Raw genomic sequence first — 21,813 nt, forward strand, 5'->3', positions numbered from 1 at the left:
CTCCATCTCCCCGGAGACTCCCCACGAGTGTCGGGGCAGACGCTGGTTTCCTCCCGTGTGTCGCGCCGCCCCAGTCTCCGCGAGCTCAAGTTTCATAGTTTGGACCGTGGCCCTTTCCCCAGCGCACGAGCCCACTAGGGTGCTCTGCCCTGTCTGCAGGAGCGGGTACCTTACAACGGCGGCTGTAGTTTACAGGATTTCCCACGTGGGCACGGCATCGTCTTAAACCCGAGAACGCGATGGGTCAGGCTCGGATAAATCGTTTACTGTGGGGGGTCAGGGAGGGCGGGCCCGGCGGTGACACCTGTCCTCCGCGCCCAGCTCGGTTTTCCTTCCCAGCGGCCCCGGGAGTGGGTGACAGGGGCAGGCCTCGGGGCGATGCTCAACTCCAGGCAGAAGGAACTCGCGCGTTCCTCCCTCGGGCGCCGGGGACCGGGGGACGCGACGGCAGCACCACGCGTAGCGGCTTCCACAGGGGGCGCCGCACAACCCTCCGTGCTCCCTCGTTTCCTGGTTACGTGCGAGCTAGCGGAAACCAAAGCCTCCCCCACGACTCCCACTTCTCCGCAGGGATTCAAGAGCTGGGCACGCCAGTGTGAGACGTGCCACACTCGGCGCGCCTTATGGATGCCGCGGAATCCCAACAACTCGGGAGCCTGCCCTCCACGGCGCACGCGCACAGGGGCTCCACGGCGGGGTGGGGGTGGGGCTGCAGGGGCGGCCTAGGGCCCCGCCCCGAGGTGGGCGGGCCTGGCACCTCCGAGATGGCCAATCAGCTGGTGGGGCCACACTGCTTCCTCCTCGCTCCTGCTGAGCAGCGGCACCAAGTTTCGGGTTGCACGTGCCAGTGTTTGTGTACGTGCGGCAGCCACAGGGGTGGGAAAGGGCCCCGCGGCCAAAGGTTAGGCTGCTGGGACGCTGCCAGCGCTGGGGCACGGCGGTGAGGGGCCGGCCGGCTGGCCTCAGCGATCTTTAAGTTCTTCCACCCGTGGGCGGCTTGTGCACTCTTACCTGCGTCTGCAGCGAGTGCCACACCGCTCTGCGCGCCCCGGGACTCCTGTCCTCTGCTGTTAGGCGGGAAATGCTGTTGCTTGATTGCAACTCAGAGGTGAGACTCGGGCCCCTTTTGTCCTACAGGCTTAAAAGCTTCCAGACGTCTGTCTTCTCAGCAGCGTTAGTGAGGGTGACATGGACTGACCACGGGGCGCTGCCGAGTCAAGCGTCTTCCGAGTTGGAAGGTCGAAAACCAGGAGGACGTGGGACTGGACAAAGGCAAGAGGGCTGCTGGAACTAGAGCTGTTCTCTTCCTGCAGGTGGACAGTTTGAAGCATCTGCTGGAGACCGGGGACTCAGTCAACGCACCCCCGAACCCCTTCGAGCAGTCGCCTGTCCACTTGGCCGCAGGTGGAGGCTCTGCTTGCTTGCTTCTCTGGCAGCTGCAAATGGGCGCTGACCTCAACCAACAGGTAACTAGGTAACTGATTGTTACTGTGTGCAACCCTCCCCGCCACCCCAAATCCACACAAACATTTTTTAGACGCCCAAATAGTCAGTTGTTAGCGTTGTTATAAACATATCTATACCAGCGATGTCCAAGAGAAATATACGCGTATAATGAAAGACACGTGTAATTTAAAATATGGTAGTAGCCACATTAAGTAAAATGAAACAGGAAATTAATTTTATAACTTAACCCAGTTTATATATTGAATATTATCATTTCAATATGTAATCGATATAAAACATTACTGATATTTTACATTTTATTTCCATACGTTTTCTCAATCCAGTGTGTATTTTACATTTACAGCTCATTTCCATTCAGATTAGCCACATTTCAAGTGCTCATTAGCCATATGTATGGCTACTGGCTATTACATTGGACAGCATACATAGGTCTACAGTTTATTTCTAAAGGGACAATTGCTACATTATCAAATTAAAAGTCTCAGTATAGCAATTGAAACATTTGTGAGGCGTGCTCACTACCATTATAGTTTCCTGCAGAACTTTCTTACGGTGGTCTACATCTGCCATTGAATATTCAAGTATGGTGAATTTTAAATTGTAATGTTTTTTACTTAGAACTCTTATTTTGCTTTTACTCACTGAAATTTTAATGTATGTAGCTGCACACACTGTTATTAATGAAAACTTTGTATTTAATAGCATACCAAGTGACTATTAAAAAAAAACACCTTGAACTAAAAAATTCAGTCTAGTACAATGCAGTTCTAACCTACTGAAATAGCTTCCTCAAATAATAATTAGACTTCACTCACTGACTTCCACAAGAAAGTGTTTTGGGGAGAAACTGAAATGTGTTGTCTTATCTTGAAGGATGTTTTTGGAGAAGCTCCACTACACAAGGCAGCAAAAGTTGGGAGCCTGGAATGCCTTAGCCTGCTTGTAGCCAGTGATGCCCAAATTGAGTAAGTATAAACTTAGTGGCTTTAAATTGGATTAAACTAGACAGACTTCTGCGCTGAGTTACAGGTGCTCTTAAAAATGGTGCTTGCTAATTGATAATTTAGTGTTATCATTTAAATGTTAACTCAGGCTATTAATATCTGATACTATTCAATTTGTATAAGTAAAAAAAAAAAAAAATGGATCCTGAGCAATCAGAGTTGCAATTCAGCTCATCTATTCTGGCAGTGTCACATCTTAGTTTTGGTTTAGGAAAATACATTCTATAGAAGTTCTCATTGATTTTATTTGGGTATTTATTCATTGTATTGAACACAGAATACTCTTTCAATTACTTAAAACTGGAATGCCCACTCTGTGCTGGACTCTGCTAGCCACAGAGGATACAACAGTGAGCAAAAATTGAATTTCTGTTTCCTTTACCTCTTCTGCAACCAACATTTGTATGAGCCCAAAGCTCCTTTGTTAGGAAGATATATGTAAAAAAAAAAAAGAAAAAAAAAGTCTAAACAATTGTTAATTTTTATTTAACTCGATTTTTGTCTTAATTCAGTTTATGTAATAAGAATGGGCAAACAGCTGAAGATCTTGCTTGGTCATGTGGATTTCCAGAATGTGCCAAATTTCTTACGTCAATTAAATGTATGCAGGCAAAAAAAACAAGTGAAAGATCCGATACAGATCATTGTGTTCCAGTGCTCAGACAGAAACGAAGTTTTGCAAGTGCAGAGAATATAAATGGAAAAAGGAAGTGTTGGTAAGTAACTCATAGTTTCTTCTTTCTTCTTCCCTCAAGGATTTCTTATTTAGCACAGAATTTATTGTTTCATTTGAATATTGGCAGTCTTATTTCTAGTATATCTTTTCGTTCTCATGAACACATTTTAATAACTGATTCTAGAGACCAAAAATTGTGCTGCATGGAAGAAGGTTGGGGAGATAACCATTTAAAAAAATTTTTAATATTAATATGTTTTTTAACAACAGATGTCACGTCATGTTGGTTACGAAGAGGTTTGAAGAGGCCTTCACTTTGTGCAAATCTACCGCTTAGCTTACAAGCTATGGCTTTTGACTCAACAGGTGTTTCTAAACTCGAGAAGGAGGTAAACTTTTAAGTGAAGATAACATTTAAGAATACCTGTATTTACATGCTATAATTTTTGGTTGTGCATGCTTTGCCTTTTAAGTTATTAAAGGAATGTCTAAAGAATAAATTCTTTTCTGTGTGTAGTATTTATAACCTTTGGAAAAAATCATAGGTTAAACCATCAAACTACACCCAGGATTTAATTTGAAATTAAACTTTTAATTAACAAATTTATAGTGAACTTTACTACTGTCTTTGAAGTCCAAGGTATATTAAATAATATTTGGTCGCTGAGGAAGACATAGGTTATAGTAAGCATCCTTGTTCCAAAAGTCTGGGCCCTTCCATCCACACCAGCCCTACATTGGGAGAAGGGAAAGGAAAACATTTTACAAGGTTGTAGGACTTTGTAACATTATAACATTTTACAATCCTGTTCTGTCAGCAGGATCTTGGAATAAGATTCTAAATACCTATTGGTATATAATTCAAAGATTCGGATCCCTATAAAGCATAGAAAAATAACTTACTTGGATCCATTTCACATAGAATTAAAAAAAAATTAATTTTTTAATTTTATGGTATTGAATCATAGAAATCATAAAAAAGAAAAGCTTCCTTATGGTAACTATTACTCCAAATTCCACATTTTATTGATTCTAAGTTATATAGTTTTACAAGTCTGTCAGTTGATGGTATGTGATAGTTTAATTGGCAGTCTGTTTTTTTTAGTAGTTCTTAAAAGATGATAATATGTTTCATGCAGAAGCATCTTAGCTATGAGGAAATACGGTGTTGAGAAATCTGAGCTTGCCCCTTAGAGTTGCATTCCATGCCTTTCATTTTCCTCAGGCTGCAATCATTCCACTTTCCATTCTTCATGTCAGTATCAGTCCTTTTCCCCAGCAGAGAAAATGACTTCAAACAAAAATCTCATTGTGAATATAAACGTTTATCAAATTTCTTCTAGGGCCATTGATTTATTTTCTTAAGACCCACTTGACAACTGCTCTGTTGTATCATTTGAAATGAAATGCTTTGTTTACAAAATACTTTTGAGGAGGCTAGCTAGGACTCTTAAAATACCACGGAGTGAGTGACAAGTAGTGGTCTTATTCCTTACCCTGACTGGCTGGGAAGCTGCTCGGGATTTTAGCTGAGACCTAAAGCTGAAGTTCACAGTTCCTATACGAGATAGTGTGTTAGCTCTGTTTTTTTAGTGTGGAAGCAGGAGGGTTGAGTAGAGATGATCTTTAATTTTTTCATGATTCTTTTACTGATTGCAAAAACAAGATATACATTGTAAAAAGTCAAATGAGATTAAAGTAAAAAATTTTAAAAAAAAATATCTTCCACCAGTCCTCCTCCTGCTCCCAGCTGCTAAGTTTGGTTTATTGTCTTTGAGACCTGTTTCTATACATAAATAAGCTTATTTTTAGTATCTACTATTTTTAGCAAAACTTTCTCTAATAATTTAATATCCTAAAATCTGTTTTCTTAATGATGAGGAAAAACAAAAGTTTATGCTATCTGTTTAATCTTTTTGTGATCCTTTTACACATGTAGGCCTTTTCCAGGTAAACAGACTCAATTTTTTTTTTTTTTTAATAGATGTGGGTAGAGAGTGCCCAAACCAGAAACTGATGGGAGCAGATAGGGGAGCCATGCTTCTTTCCTTTGAGGTGACTGGCCTGGGAATGTCAAACAGGAAAAGTTCTACAAGAAAGTAAAGAGGCAGAGGCAGAATGTTCCCCCAGAATATAGACTGTATATTTGTGTCCCTCCAAAATTCATTATGTTAAAACCTAATCCCCAAAGTGATGATAATTGGAGGTGGGGCCTTTGGGAGATGCCGCCTCCTCACAGCTCTAGATACGTCCATATTGTGAGGATCATTGCCCTCGGTTTATAATCTGTCTTTTGGTAACAGCCAGTTTACTATCCTCTGGTTCCGGGCTCTTTGCCTTGTATCTAAATTTGTGTTGAATAGATACTTACCTTTTCCAAAATAACCTGGAGATCTTCAGCCCCTGTATAATGTGGATCTAAAATCAGAAATTTGATCTGCCCTGTAATCTCATTCCATGCAACTCCTAGTATTGTGTGGGCCAAAACTCCTCCCCCTACAGAAGAGGAAATATGAAGTAGGACTATGTTAATAACTTCCTATTCAATTTCAATTTAAAAAGATTATTATACCTATGAATTCATCTAACAGCATTAAAATTGACTAGCCTACATTGTAAAAGACCACAGTGTCGAAAACATTCTGAAAAGATAAAATTACATATTTAAGACAGAAAAGATGCAATCATATCTATAATCACGTAAGGTTTATTATATTCCTTTGCCATATCTATAAAATTACCTAAGCTGCATCTAGAAAGGGCCACAGAGGGTCTAAACTCCTCCCCACAGAGTAACCATCACTGCTGTGGTACCACTCTTAACAGGTGGGCTGCCTCTGCTCTGAGTACCTCCAATGATACAGCTATGCACTCATTCAGTTCTTTCTGATACGCTGCTGAAATCTGCCTTCCTCCATTTCCTACACTCCGCTCTTAACCTGCCTTCTGTCATCACAGGACACGTCTTGTTCCTCATAGAATTATGAATCTTTAGGTCAGCTAATCCAATCCTTTTATTTTATAAATAAAACCCAGAGAGGTTAAGTAATTTGCAATAAGGTAACACAGCCAGCGAACTGAGTGACAGAGCCTAGTGGAGTGACTTCACCTCTTTTCCATACTGCTTTCCACTTTTTATATATATGAACACAGTTATTTCTCTTGTTGGCCTTCTGGTTATTATAATGTTTTTTGTCACTTTCCTTCCTGCCTTGCAAATTTTAAAATAAATATCCAGAGGACATTCTGTATGGTATAAAAGCTAATTTTAAAATGTTTAAAAATGACTGATTTTACGTGCCATTAATTATCTACGTTACTGGTAAGTTTTACATACTCTCCACTCTACCAAAAGAGCCCAAGATGTGCAAAACACCGTACCGATCATTACTGGCGTTCCTTCACTCTGGAAATGATGAGCCAGTTCCCGTCCTTGAGAGGCCATTTCAGAACCTTGGCTAGAAAGACACCAATTTTTATCAGAAGAATTATTTCTAACACTAAGGTTAGATAACGAGTTTAGGAATCAATATTTTCTACCTTTTTGTTTTCTGGTTACTAAAAAAAAACTAATATAAATTTAAATTAAGTGGTAAATTAACTAACTGAGAGAGCAACTTAAAGCAACATAACCTTTCTAAACAGTTAAGGCCAGTAAATGTGTTAGGGAAGAAGCAAGAAGCCCTCAATTCTTCACTTCTGGCATAAAGGTCTTGGGTTTTTAATGTAAGATTGAAATCGGGCAGTTTGATGCCCAGAGGTCTTTTATAGGTGGATTTAATTTCAAAAGAAAGAGTTTTAAGCCCTGGGTTCTTGTCTTCTTGCTGTCAGACTCTGAGTCTGCTTTTCCTCATTTTAAAATTGGGATAAATCTAATAATACCTGCCAGATCTACATGACAAGAGGTTCTAGGACTGAAATAGACAATGTCTATAAAACCAATGTGAAAATTACAAAATGTTTTCAAGTACAACATAGTAATTTTAGGGAATATTTCAACGTCCAATATAATATGTACTATCGAGAAAACAAAGACATACAGGTGAAGAGAGATTTTATTTTTAGAACGGAGGTGCCAGGTGGTGCTAAACCTTAGCTCTTGCTTAGTAAGGAATGTATTAATGTGCCCAAACTTTCAGTTTTTAATCTCCATATGCTTCACTACTTAATCTATCATTTATTTGTTAGCACTGATTTCCACAGCCAACCCAGACTGCAATTGTGAAACCAGATGTATTGCAGTACTTGGACAAATAAGGATAATGTTACTATATTTATCAAGGTTGTCATAGTAGAAAGTGTATTTAAAACATAAGCTCATAAAAGGAGGAAGCTAGTTGTGGCCATAGAAATCAATCTAATTTAGATTTGCTCATATTTTACTGTTAAGAGTTATGGTTAAGCTATATTGGAAAAAATGAAATGAATATATTATTAGTTTTTTAACATCTTAAGAAGAAAAAGCAGGAGGTAAACAAAAAGGCCAGTCGTAGATCAACATTTGGTTTTTTCCTTTCAAGACTTTTTAAAGACTTGAGCATAAAAAAACTTGATTTCCTATAACTCCACTCAAAGTTGACATATTTCCAAGTTTTTCGCTTCTCAGCTAAAATTAGGCCCGATCATGTAAGTATATATTATAGAGTCTACTCATAAACTCAAATGTCTTCTAAAAATTAACCTGAAAAATTTAGAGTTTAGAAAAATGAGATTTATAAGGCAATGAGGCAATGAGGAGGAGAGGAGTAAAAACAAATGCAGGGAAAAGGTAATTTTTTGATTATTTTAATAAAATGGCAAACTTTGAAATGATGTCTCTAATTTCCTCAAGTGTCCTTACCTGACAAACAGTATTTTTGAAGTGATACCAATCAGTTGGTTCAGTACCAGTTGTACCTCGATGGAGCCAATCCACTGCCGGGACCCGACAAATGTTGCTGGTTTGTCGCCAGCATCCACCAGAGCCTTTATGTATTTAAAAATACAAAAAAAAAACCCATGCTTAAGACAGCTATTAACAATTACACTTAAGGCATTTTCTCTGATTACCAGCATATTTTTTTCCTTTAAAACAAAGAGGTCAGTACCATGAGGTGATAATTATTAGCGGTGTATTAAGGACTAATGAAATGTACAATTGATTATAATTTGAAAGGGCGTGTTCTGTACCTGCTGAATTTCTCTGTGTGTTGGAATGGATCGCTCTGTGTATCCTTGGTGTTTGAACCAAGAGCAGATAGTCTGCAGAGATCGATAAGCACAGCCCCAGCCATTGTCGTCTATTCGATCCTGCATATAATGATGATAACCATATATGCCCTGGACCACGTAAATCTATATAAAAAGAAGGAATATAGTAAACATTAACTTAAGATAGATGCACATATTTTCTATATACACCTGAAGTCAAGTTTCCTGCACTCAGAGCTAGACTGTTAACTTTAGTTGCTTATACAAATGCCTTCAGAGAACAGCATTGGAACATTATACCCTCTTGGCTTTTAACTAAATGTCCAAAGTCCTTACCAAAGGATATAAGGTCTGTTAAATCCTACCTGCTGGCCTCCCCTCCCACTTCATCTCCTACCACTTTCCCCTGTGGCTCGCTCTGCTTTAGGTTCAGATATGCCAGGGATGCTCCGATATCAGAGTCTCACAATTCTCTGCCTGGAATACTCTTTTCCCACATAATTTTAGAGCTCGCAGCCTTACTTCACTCAAGTCTCTGTTCAAATGTCAGAGGCCTTTCCTGATTATTTGACCTAAAAATGGCATGCACACTCCCTCACCACCCATCCCCTGCCCTGGTTGTTCTGTACTGTTCAATTTTTTTTATTTTTCAAAACACCACTACTTGGCACATTAATTATTATTTAAATGTCTCCCTACCTACACTGATATAAGTTCAATAGGGTGTGCACTGTGTCTTATTTATTTCTGGGCTCAACCTTCTACAGTGGCCCTGGCAAACAATTAATAGTCAATAAATGTTTGCTGAATAAATGACGAATGAATGAAGGAAGGAATAAAGGAATGAACAAACAAATGAAGCATCCATATAATGGGATATATGAAGAATGTTTCTGCAATTTTGTAAACCTTCCAGTGATAGCCTACGTAGGATACTTAAAGAACCTTAAATAATGGCTGCCAATGTCATATAAATTCTTTCTTGTAGTATCATGCTAGGAATACACGTGTCTTTTTTGATAAACTGGTATTATTATATTTTTTAAATTAGGTAAGAAGAGTCATGGACAAATATAGAATCCTCACTGAACAATTAGAGAATATATATTCTAAAGCACACATAGAAAATGTATAACTAGACAATTATGAAAAATGGTCCCCAAAAGTTACTACAGCCTAATCCCTGGAACCTGTGCATGCTATCTTAAATGGAAAGAAAGAAAAGGGTCTTAAGATGGGGAGATTTTCCTGGACTAGCCAGATGGGCCCAAAATGCAACCATAAGTAGTACCCTTGTAAACGAAAGGCAAAGGGAAATTTGACAGAGAAGGAGAAGAGAAGGACACATGACCATGGAGACAGATACTGAAGGGGTGCAGCCATACATCAAGGAAGGCTGGCAGCTACCAGAAGCTTGAAGAGGAAAGGAATGGATTCTCCCCAAGAGCCTTTGAGGGAGGATGGCCTGCTGACACGTTGATTTCAGCCGAATGATATGATACTTCTTGTATCTAATACAGGTAATGAACCCATTTCGTTATGGAAAATCAATCAGCATTTACTCAGTACCTTCTGAGTGTCTAGGTACTTTGTAAGGAACCATTAAGAATAAAAACTGAATATATGATACATTATCTACCCTAGAGGAGTTTTAAATAGTCTGAGAAAACCGTGTCACAATCTACTAGGAAACCATCAAGAGTTACATTGTTTGAGACTCAAGTTTTGTATTTCTTATTCTATGGTTCTATGACTGTGACAGAGCAAGATTTTTAACGAGAAATAGGTCTCTCAAGATTTCCTCCTGTATAAGCAAAGTAAGTGAGGTCATTTAGTATCACTGAAATGTTGACTAAAGGCTCATTTGTATACATGTAATGGTGAGTGCCCAGCCAAGGTCTTTCTATGGGAAACTGGTCTGCCCAGAGCTCCTATAGATGGAACTGATGCCCAGGACTAGCAGGGGACCCCTGACTCCCTTTGGATACACACTGTATCATATATTCATTTCTAATTCTTAAAATGTCCTTACAAAGTGCCTGGAGACTCAGCACATCCTGAATAAATGCCATGACAAAATGGCCAATCAAGTGTTCTCACTTGGGAATTTGAATTGAAAGGTGCGGAGTGACTCAGGCAGAAAGGAGCAGGGCATGAAGCTGACCTGATGGCAATGATGAGCAAGCAACTATGAGGAACAGCAGGGAAAAGTTCCACAAAAGCTGAAACAATGAGGAAACAGAAGCTGTGAAGCTGAGAAAAGAGCGTAAAGGGAAGGAACAGGCCAGTTAGGATCAGAAACATACACAGAGAAAGCAGGAGAAATGCCATCAAGGAGTGAACAGAGGCCAGAGACTGAGGCAGGGGCTTTGTGCTGAGAGGCCCAGCTGTACAAATATTCCTGTTCTTGGATGCCCATGAGATCTTTGTTTACTGGCCCATACATATTCTTAAAGGAACCTTCCCCCACGCTCCTTATGTGAGCAACCTTCAGCGAAGATCTTGCGACCAGGTACGTGCTGCACAGAAGCTGCACCGAAAACATGTTGTCGTGCCTTATTAGACTTCTGTTCCAGTGTGGTTTGAGTAGAATATGCCCTTAATTAGCATGATTTCTCAGGTTCAGAATGAAATGAAAACGGGACAAGGCTTTAAAGTAACTAGGGAATGGAATTTCAGTAAGAGAAATGTGGTGCATAGCTATCTATTCCTTACCTTTTTAGACCACTGTGAATGACTGCTATCTGAAGCAATGATTATTAAAAGAAATGGATGGTAAATTATGTTTTAGGGATGACACATATTATGAATCAATCCTTACAAATCCCACTGGGTACAGACAAGAAACTGATGACATTCATGATCAATCGATTCCCATAAATAATGATTAAACTCACCATACCAGTCTCTATGTTAGGTGGATTGAGAAAAGCATGTGGATTTCTAATGTAACCGTCTTTGTATGGTTCATCTGAAAAGTGATAAGCATTAGACCTTTTGAAATAAGGTCTGTCATGAGGCAGATTGAAAAGATCATGTAACTCCTAAATGAAATCGGAATCAGTAGGAAAGAACAGAAAAAAAGTTAAATGATTTAGATTCCTAGTCAGTAAATAAACTAAAGATATAAAACAGAAAATTAACTACATATTGGTTATAAGAGTTATCAAACACTCATGATTTAATTCACTAAGGTCAAAGAGGGTGAGAATAAACTAAAACCAAACAAAATTTATTTATTTTTATCAATGTATATGGCTAGAAACTGGAAGGGAACGAAGAAAAATGAAAACAACTTGTTAAGAGGGAGAGAACTGAGATATTTTTAAATTAATTATTATAACACAGTCGGTTAAAATACACCCAGGATAAAGATTGGTTTTGAAACAGACTTGTAAATGAGTAAATTATAACTAACAATGATATAATTATATAAAAAATATTTTGAAAAATCATTCAAAATAAATACAAGGGTAGTGATTAAATTAGAATAGAAACTGATGGTATGAAACCAACCAATATGACTTCAAAATGAAACCATGCATGTTTAAAATGCAAAAATATTCTCAATTGTATAATACATAATAGTCACTTCGAAAAATTTGACATTTTCTTTTTTGGATCTCCTATGTACTCAGCAGTTTGAATGGGACCATCAGCTCATGTCGCTGTTGCCTCTGCAAATCGATTCAGGTAGCACTTAACAGAGAGGTGCAAAGGGTTCCAGTATTATACCTCTTCTCAGGGACAGAGATTAGAAAGCTGCTCCCACGTATACTTTGATGGGTGCCAGAAAAGGACACATATCAAAAATAAGTACTCTAAAACCAGTCGTTTTGCCAGTAAATCTCATTTTCTTGACTGCTGATCATGTTTTCTTAAAATGCCTCTAATAAAACCCAATAACCTTGGGAGGTGGGAGATGGAGTATTATTATAAATTCTAATTAGAATTAGCATAAATCCTAATTTCCCTTCCCTAACTTGAATCTTGTCTCTTTCACAAACCTGAAAGTAATAGAAGGGAAAAGGAATTTATTAACATTCACCCATCAGCTGCTCTAGGTATGTAAGCATCTTTTCATTTCTTTATTTCATAATGGAAAAATAAAAAATTTCATAGAACATATAAACCACATTGTCTGAGCACATAAAATTAAAATGTTACATATGGGTTTAGTGTAATATTTTTTCATTCATAATATGTAAAAACGAAGTTCTATGAACACAGAAATTAAATAATATATAAAACTAATATTCTGTTTAAAATTAAATCATAAAATAATTTCCAGTTACTAGAAATTTATAATTAAATATAAAATGAATGACAGTCACTTTTTTCTAAGAATAAATGAGTTGGTCTTACCTTTCTACAGGCCTGCAGCTGATCATCTGGAATTCCTGATGGATATGAAATTGTTACAAGATTTTTCTCCCCTGGTATTAAAAAGTGCAGTGGTTCGGGGACCACAATAGATGTTCCTTTCATATATTTCAAAATGCACTTTTCCATATCAGTTAGTTGATTATGAATTGCATCAACTAGATATTTACGAACTCTGGAAGATATACAAGTGCATTAACAAAAATTACAGTAGCTATGATAAAGGAAAATATGGAGTTACTATATCCCTAATATAGTAAAAACAAAAAAAGCCAAAAAACTTGATTGGCCCAAGTTTATTAAAGAAAGCCCAAATTATGAAAAGATAAATAAACTCAATGTTTCCTCTCTGTAGATAAAGCAAAAACGCTATTGGTTTTGCAGCTTACCCTACTTCCTCGAAATAAACATTTAATCACTAGGTGAGTCTTAGTTTAATAACAAACAAGGAGTAAATCATAGTAAAAATAACAACTACTACCATGGATATGCCAGTATGATACTTAAAAGTGGACTCTGGTTACTCTGGGGAAGGGTCCTCATTTAAATGTGACAGAAGTACTATAAAATACTTACTTTCCCCATGTTTCTTCTGGAGCGACAGATACAACTGCATCAACCGGCAAAGTCATGTTAACATAGTGGTGTCCTCCGCTTTCTCTTTCAATGATGGGAGTTACAGCTGCCAGAGAGGTTGACATTTCCAGCATAAGATCTATATTTACTACTTGATGCTATAAAGATAAACAGTAATGGTCAACTTGTAGCATAGTGAACACTAAATATAAAGGGTTAGTAAAATGACTCTTTAAGGACCCAAACTATATTACAGTAAATTGTTTAAAGGCTCAAATGTTAACAAAAATTCTTCTCTGCTTCAAAATAATATGAGGAGAGGTGGAGAGTGAATGGAGAATGATGATGAAATCAGATTGATCTCATGTACTGATAAAAGTTAAAGCTGGTATAGGTTCACCAGGGTTCATCTCATTATTCTCTATACTTTTGTATAGACTTCCAATTAAAAACAAAAATCAAACGAACAAGATACGATAACCACACGTTAAAGGAACATTTAAACTATATACCCCTGCTCTAAAGACATAAAGAACTATAAACAAATTGAACTCTATTAGCAGGGTTGATTTTGACAGTAGTATGGAACAATTCTGAAAATACTTTTTGTATATTGAACAATTTTAGCAAAATACTGAGGATACTGGAAGTCAGGTTTCTCACGGGGAAAAGGTTAGGAACCGTGTGAGGTTGAAATAGAACTGGAGGTATAAATGTGATTTACACCGATAAATGTGAGTGTATGTGTTATGTATGTGTGTGTATGTATATGAATAGTATGGATGTACAGATGTGTATATTCCTGGAGAAACAGGTGGCTCCTGAGTTGGAACAGGAAAAGCATATGATGTGCCTGGAATAGCTTGTGGAAGAAGGCACGAAGTACTCAAAACTACAGTTTCAAAAAAAACACTGGAGCTAGACTGAAGAAGTCTCTACTGGCCAAATCTTGGAAAATGTGAGCATCAAGATAACTAATAATACCTGTAGTAACAGATTATAACTCTATGAATAAAATAAGAATCCATGCTTCTGTGCAGATAAGCATTAGATAAATAGAGAAAAGGAAAAGCTCTCCTCATAGTATAATGTCATCTAATAAATACAGACGGAAACGATAGACTTAGAAAAATCACTACTTTGCAACCATCAGATCAATGTTGGATGCTGGCAAAAATTATCAATTGATGCTAGAAGTAGAAGGTAAAAATTTGATGAGGGATAGGATATACATAGTCTCGAAGTATTTTTCCATGAGATACTAATTAAAAGGTGAAAAAAACAGAGTACCCTGACAGTGGCGAAAAGTGGGGGATACCACATTAAGTGATCGAAGTCAACATTACCAATACTAGGAATAAACTGATGGCATATGCCTCTTTAATACAATGTCTGTAGTAGTCCCACCAACAATGCACAACCTGAATCTAATCACAAAGAAGGATAAAACAAACATGACTGAGGAACATTCTACAAAATAACTGACCTGTACTCTTCAAAATATCAAGCTCGATATTTCTCACATCATTATCTACGACCCACAGAATTTTTGTACACTCCATATTTGTAAATCTAACAGCTTATCATGTGGACACCTCACTGGTGTCTCAAACGTAACATGACCTAGACTGACCGCAGGTCTCTCCCATCTTCCATCTGTACCCAAGTAAGAAACTGGTCATCCCATAATCAATTAAATTGTTTCCAAGTAGAATCCATTTTATTCCCTAAATGTCTCCTGTATCCCTTGCCTCCTCCCTTATCACCATAGCTCCTGGTTTAGTCCAGCTTCTCCTGAAGTGGTCCTTGCCCATCTCTCCAACCTCATATCCACCCTATTTTCCCCTACCAGCCTGGAAAAACACTACAGTCAAATTTTGTACAACTTCCTGCCTTGAAGAAGCAGCTCCATTTTTTAGCTCCAATATCTGGCAAAATCTGTGGCACATGGCATGCAGGTACTCAAAAATTAAGAGAACCAAGAACAGTGTGAAGAAAAGTAAATCATTTATTTACTGTCTCACACAGCATCATGTATCACTGTCAAGTTTCAGAATGATTCATTTTTATTTACTTTTAAATAATTTGTGGGAGCAAACAAAGCATCCCCCCAAACCTTAAGACATGTATTACAATGGGACAAAGTTTAGATACGTAAAACAGAGATATAATCTCAAGCAAGTCATTTATCTTTCTCGACCTCACTAATATGATCTGTAAAAAATGAGAGTTGGATTAAATAATCTCTAAAATCTCAACTCCAAATCCAAGGATTTACAAGTTTTACTATTAAGAAGACAGATGATTTGCTTACCAGGTCTGATAATTTTTTGTCTTTCTTCCTCATGAATTTTCGTTTTGTACCTTCTTCCTGTTCAAATCTAAAATTTTAATACAGAGATGTTTATAACATGAAATGATGTTTTGAAAACATTTCTAGCAATCTTCAAACATACTCACTGAATAAAGCGCATTATGTTCTTACAAGCAGAACTATCAGTCAGTTCTCCTGGAATGGTGTTTTTGTCACTGTTAGGCCATATATACACTGAACTGTGGCGAATTCTGAACACCAGTGCATTTGAAGAAAGCTTGGTAGACAGGTCACTCAACACATGTTTTAGTGCTTTCTTGATAAATATTTCTAAATTAAAAATACAAATATAAGTTAATAAGAAAAATTTTAAACTTTTCAACATGAGTGCTTCCAAACACAAAAGAGTAGAGCATAGTAAAACTGGCTCCCAAATATCCATTCCCCAGATTTAATAATTATAAAAAAATTGTTTTGCCTTTCTTTTTAAAAATTGAGATAAAATTCACAGACCATAAAATTCATTCTTTTAATGTACAGTTCAGTTACTTTGATTATATTCACAAGGTTTTTCCATCATCACTATCTAATTCCAGAACATTTTCACCACCCCCAAAGAAACCCTCTACCTACCAGCGGCCATTCCCCATTCTCCTACACTTACCCATGGCAATCACTAATCTACTTTTTATCTCTATAGATTTGCCTGTTCTGGACACTTCATATAGATGGAATCATACATTCTTTGGCCTTTTTTGTTTGGCTTCTTTAAGTCAGCATAATATCGTCAAAATTCATCCATATTATGAATTCATCCATAGCATGAATCAGCACTTCATTCCTTTCTATGGCTGAGTAATATTCCATTGTATAGATAAAACACATTTTTGTTTATCCATTCATACGTTGACACACATTTGGGTTGTTTCTGTTTTGGCTATCATGAATAATGCTGCTGTGAACATATATGCACAAGTTATTGTGTGGATATATATTTTCAATTCTCTTAGGTGATGCCCTAGGAATACAATTGCTGGGTCACATGGTTTTCATATATTTAACTTTTTGAGGAACTGTCAAATCATTTTTCAAAGGTGCGGCACTATTTTACATTCCCACCAGCAATGTATAAGGATTCCATTTACTTTCAAAATACATATTAATTATAGCAATTAAATTGTATAATGAAATTCAAATTTCTTTGTAGCTCTTGTTCTCCTTGACTATATCCCACTAAGATTCTACAATTAAAGTACTGTGTTCTAGTTTTTCCCGCCTTTGCGATATCATCAACCTTATATTTGTCTGACTTCATTTTCAGGGATTGCCTTTTAATTTAATAGAATATTTGAATATGTAAGACACTTTTATGGTCCCCAAATCAAAACTGTATAGGAAGATATATTTGAAGAAGATGACTATGTTTAAATACTTGTCTCAGGTTTATACTCCTAAATCCTAAACCTATTTAACCCTGCAGTTAAAATATTTACTTAATTATCACACTAATATCTTGAAAAATAAATATCTTGGGGTTGTGGTAGAAAAGATTACCTATAACAAATGAGCTTTTAAAACTTCTTGATGTGTTTCAGAAAGCTGAATTTAAATATTTTTAGCTGCAAACATAATTCCTAGCTTACCTTCTGTTTATCCCTGAAGGACCGAGATTTAAAGTGATCTAAAAAAAAATGTGATGTCTCTAAAGTTAAGCACCTCCTTCCTCTATATTTTCTCATTAATGATTCCCTTCATTGAATGTTTGAAAGACTTTGATACAGGAGAAGGAATACAATCAAGTCAGAAGACTGGTAAAAAGTATCTGCAGTCCTCATTTACATTTGAAATTATATCATTGTATCTGTTGATTAATGGAATAATTATACTTTGCAATAAGTTCATAACAAAGTATATCTTCAATTTATGTCAAGTTGTGAACTGTAAGGCTTTATCCATATCCAAGTAATATATTAGGGAACAACTACCCTTATACTGATAGTATAGGCCTCAGATTGGGTTTGATTTAGTCCTTGTAAAATGGTTTTCATCTTGATGGCTCATTAGAATCATCTAGAAAGCTTACTGATGCCTGCCTGCCTGGGTGACTTGCTTGAATTAGTGTGGGAGTGGGAATTGGAATGTGGACCAAGATTGAGAACATTTTTTAGTATGAAGGGATGAGTCAGAACGATCTGCATTCTTTTCCGCGGGGCCAGTAAACAATAGCCAGTTGGTGATTTCCTTCAAGGAATTTTGGCACTTTTCATTCCTTATCATTCTGAACTTACTGACTTCTGACACCATGATCATACTTTTTATGAGTGAGTTCATTTTTTATTAAGGTGTTCGTTACCATCTTTCAGAGATACTACGTTCTCTATCTCCAATCCTGACCACTATCCCTTAACCAAATGCCTGCTGGGAATTTGTACTTGATATACTATGGCATCTGAAATGAAACAAATCTCAAACACAACTCGTCATCTTCCTCCACTGATACTCTTTACCTCAGTTTGTGGCAGTAGTCAAAGTCAGAAACAGGAAGACATGCTATAATTTGCTTTCTACAAACCCTGCTCATTTTTCTCCCCTAGAGTTCTCCTACTATTCAAAGACAACAAAACATTAAAGAGAGTGGGTTCTGGAGACTCAAGGTTATGTACAGTTTCAAATCTGCAATGTACAAATCTGGGTACATCATTTACATTGTGCTCGTTATGGATATTTATATATATTGTGACAATCCTCTGCAAGAGCCGTAAAGTTTTTAAGGAAGAAGACATCCTTTTCTAGTTTGCACAGAGAAGCACCATCGACTAGGAGTGGTGCTGGAACACAATGTCTAAGTTTAAATACAATTTACATTACTAACTATACGATCTTAGACAGTTTATCTCTCACTCAGTTTCATTTGCAAAATGGTGAGAATCTCAGTATAGTTCATTATCAATTTTATAATGAAAAAGGAGCGCTTTTAGCAGACCTACCATTAGCAGTAGCTAGCTGAAAAGCTAGATCAAGGCCTCCTCTTATTCTGAAGAGTATATCCATAGTCTCTGAAATCACCTAAGACAAATAAAACAAAAATTCCATTGTAAATCAAAACAAACTCAACCTCCTACGAATTAGAATCTAATTGAATTTAGATTAAGGCAGTAAGCTTAACTCTCCATACTATTTCATAAGTTGATTCCTTTTTCAGAGAAAAACAAAACACCCTAAGTTCTAAATCAGGGGTTCTCAACTTTTGTTCCACATTGATATCACCTTAGCAGCTTAAAATACTGATTCCTGAGCTGCACCCCCAGAAATTCTGATTAATTGGTCTGGGGTGGGCCTAAGCACAGGGCTATTTAAAAGCTTCCCTTATCCTTTCCCCATGCCAATGATTATAATGTGAAAAGGTTGAGGACCACTGCTTTAAGATAATATTTCTAAATTATAGTCTTAACAATGAGTTTAACAGTGACATGAAGATATCAATAATAAAGAACCAGTTTAAGAATTCGACTAGAACATTGAATCTAATATGATAACACCTGCTGGTAAAGATAATGAGAGGAAATTAATATATCACTGATGGTGAAAGTATAAACTGGTAGAATGCTTCATAGGGCAAAGTGGCAATAAGAATTAAAAGCCTGCATTTAAAAATGCAGTCTAAGGAAATCTGAAAACACACAGAGATTCAGGTATAAGAATGTTAACCTAAATGTCAACAACAGGAAATTGATTAAATAATTATGAATATTATACAGCCATGAAAAATCATGCTGTTGAAGAATATTTAATGGCATAGGAAAATGCTTGCAACTTATAAAGGGGAAAAAGCACTTGCAAAATGGAATCGATCAGCAGTTAATTTGAGTCCATAGTCTGAGTTTAAGGTAGATGATGACATATGAAAAATGATATGTTAAATTATTCTGAGAATAATTTAAATTATTCTGAGAGATTTCTTCTGGGAAGAGATTTCAAAGATTTCATTAAATTCTCAAAATATATCCCAAACAGGCTGAACAGAACCACACTACCGTTAAGAACACTCTTTTGAAATAAATAAATTTTAACATTTACTGAGCTCTTAACATGTAAAAGGTACTGTGCTAAATGACTGGACATATATGAACTCTGATCTTTAGAACATTACGAAGTAAGTGCCATTACCATTTTTCACATTTACAAATCCCTTGTCACATTATTTTAAGGGTTACTGCTTTTATTTTCCATAAATTATAAATATAAATGTTGAAAGGCCATCTCCTTTACCCCAATTCTACTTCTGGGAATTTATACTAAGGAAATAATCAAGAAAGTTCAGGGCAAATTTAGCTTCAATGTTGTGCACAGATCATACTGTTGTTCGTCATAATAAAAAAAATTGGAAACCACTCATAAATAGCTATCAAAAAGAAGTCCATTAAATAAAGAAATCAGTTAAATACTATGCATCCGTTTGGATAAAAACATATTTAATGATACTGAAAGATAAGGTAAAAGTTAAGATAGGCAAGAGCCATCCATGTTGTCACAAATGGTCCTATGTCATCTTTTCTTATCACCGAATAGTATTCCATTGTGTATACATACCACAACTTCTTTATCCGTTCATCTATCGGAGGACCATTTGTGACAACATGGATGGATCTTGAGATTATAATGCTAAGCAAAATAAGTCAGATAGAAAAAGCAGAGAACCATATGATTTCACTGATACGTGTTATATAAACCAAAAACAAGACAAACAAATGAGAAACAAAAACTCATAGACACAGACAATAGTTCAGTGGTTACGAGAGGGTAAAGGGGGGAGGAGGGTGATAGATGAAGGTAAAAGATCAAATATATGGTGATGGAAAGAGAACTGACTCTGGGTGGTGAACACACAATGTGAATTATAGATGATGTGATACAGAACTGTACACCTGAAATCTATGTAACTTTACTAATAATTGTCACCCCAGTAAACTTCAATTGAAAAAAAAAAGATATGTAAGAGCAAAGTTTTACTGTTACTGTATGAATTTACACAATTTAATCACTCAAGTCTGTCTTCTCCTCTGCAAAATTTTAAAGTGTACAACTTCACGGGGTGGTTGTGAAGATTCCATAAGAGATCATATGTGAAAGCACTAGAATCTCCCTCGACTTCTGAATTGAGATCCTCTCTGAAGAAATAAGCTGAAATCTGCAGGGAGAGTAGGTATGAGTCTGAATAACTCCAAGGAAAGATGGGGGTGGAGATGGAAGAAGCCATCCCAGTCAGGGACACAGATTGGTAAAGGCCTGCTTAAAACACCACTTAAGAGACCACGGCAGATGGTTAGATCTGATGATGGCAAGGACAAGGATGGTAAAACAGAGGAGAGTGACAATGGACAGCCATTTAGAAGTAGAATCAATAGGACTTGATCATTGATCAGATGTTTAGGAGTTGAGAAGAGGGAGATGTTGGGCATGATTTTGGTTTTTGGATGCACAACAGGGTAAATGGTGGCACAATTAACTGAGGTAGGGATTACTGGAGGAAGAGCAGGTATGTGGGATGAGCGGATATGGAAATGATGAGTCAGTTTTGAACTTGCTGAGTTTGAAATATATATGAGCTATTCAAGTGCAGGTACAATCAGTAGATACATCGGTCTGGAGCTCAGAATAAAGGTCTATGCTGGAGATACAAATTTGGGAGACAGCATTGGATGTAAAGAAAAGTATCCCTGAAGAACACCACATGTACAATAGGGATCGGAGGACCTGGCTGAGCAATTAGACAGGAGGGAAACCGGAAGTGTGACATTACAGGAACCAAGGGGTTATTCATATCTTTCCCAGATGCAATCCTTCAAAACCTTCAAAAACGCCTAATAATTCCTCGTCCTCAAAATGCATTCACAAGGAGGAAGTGCAGGAAGTGCATATCCAAATGCAGCTGAGCTGGGAGGTTCAAGGTTGTGCGGGGCAGTGTCCCTCCGCTCCAAAGGGGAGGCGGTGGAGAAGGCAGCCCAGACCACGGAGTTCGTAGCTGCCATCGTGAGCCCAAAGGCTGTGGAGCTGTAGTCGTGGCGGCTACCGAAGTCCGAGGGGAAACGCTGGGGTCTGTGGTGAGCAGAGGTACTCACCATGTCTGCTACGTGGCGATGACAGGAGCGCTGACGTCCGCCCAAGGGCTCCGGAGGCTGGTCTGGCAGTGACGACATCGAGGG

General features: G+C 37.5%; 3 protein-coding genes across 4 annotated transcripts in view; 1 reads left to right on the forward strand and 2 right to left on the reverse strand.

Annotated features, from left to right (window-relative positions):
- Positions 1 to 1,440, reverse strand: part of LRP2BP (LRP2 binding protein) — a 28,669-nt gene extending 27,229 nt beyond the window's left edge. Inside the window, exon 1 of the mRNA XM_081046064.1 lies at positions 1,012 to 1,440. The gene's annotated coding sequence lies outside the window, so the exon portion shown is untranslated. The remainder of the gene's footprint in view (positions 1 to 1,011) is intronic.
- Positions 807 to 3,744, forward strand: ANKRD37 (ankyrin repeat domain 37; the record flags this gene model as incomplete). 2 transcript variants are annotated; one of them, XM_081046077.1, is made up of 5 exons in its annotated part: positions 807 to 1,108; positions 1,314 to 1,466; positions 2,341 to 2,432; positions 2,984 to 3,187; positions 3,418 to 3,744. In XM_081046077.1, coding segments are annotated over exons 1-5 (477 nt in total). In that variant the 5' UTR covers positions 807 to 1,081. The 2 variants fall into 2 exon arrangements, with proteins under 2 accessions (XP_080902203.1, XP_080902202.1); XM_081046076.1 differs by lacking the exon at positions 3,418 to 3,744 and having other exon boundaries at positions 854 to 1,108; positions 2,984 to 3,191.
- On the reverse strand, positions 3,721 to 21,807 carry UFSP2 (UFM1 specific peptidase 2; the record flags this gene model as incomplete). Its single annotated transcript, XM_081046065.1, has 12 exons — positions 3,721 to 3,879; positions 5,519 to 5,643; positions 6,529 to 6,605; positions 7,988 to 8,112; positions 8,317 to 8,481; positions 11,235 to 11,381; positions 12,703 to 12,895; positions 13,297 to 13,454; positions 15,611 to 15,677; positions 15,757 to 15,940; positions 18,598 to 18,676; positions 21,730 to 21,807. The coding sequence occupies 12 exons, from the start codon at positions 21,805 to 21,807 to the stop codon at positions 3,793 to 3,795; spliced, it is 1,485 nt and encodes a 494-aa protein (XP_080902191.1). The 3' UTR covers positions 3,721 to 3,792.
- Positions 21,808 to 21,813: the final 6 nt, after the last annotated feature.

Source organism: Rhinolophus hipposideros, assembly GCF_964194185.1.
Source record: "Rhinolophus hipposideros genome assembly, chromosome: 4".
NCBI lineage: Eukaryota > Metazoa > Chordata > Mammalia > Chiroptera > Rhinolophidae > Rhinolophus > Rhinolophus hipposideros.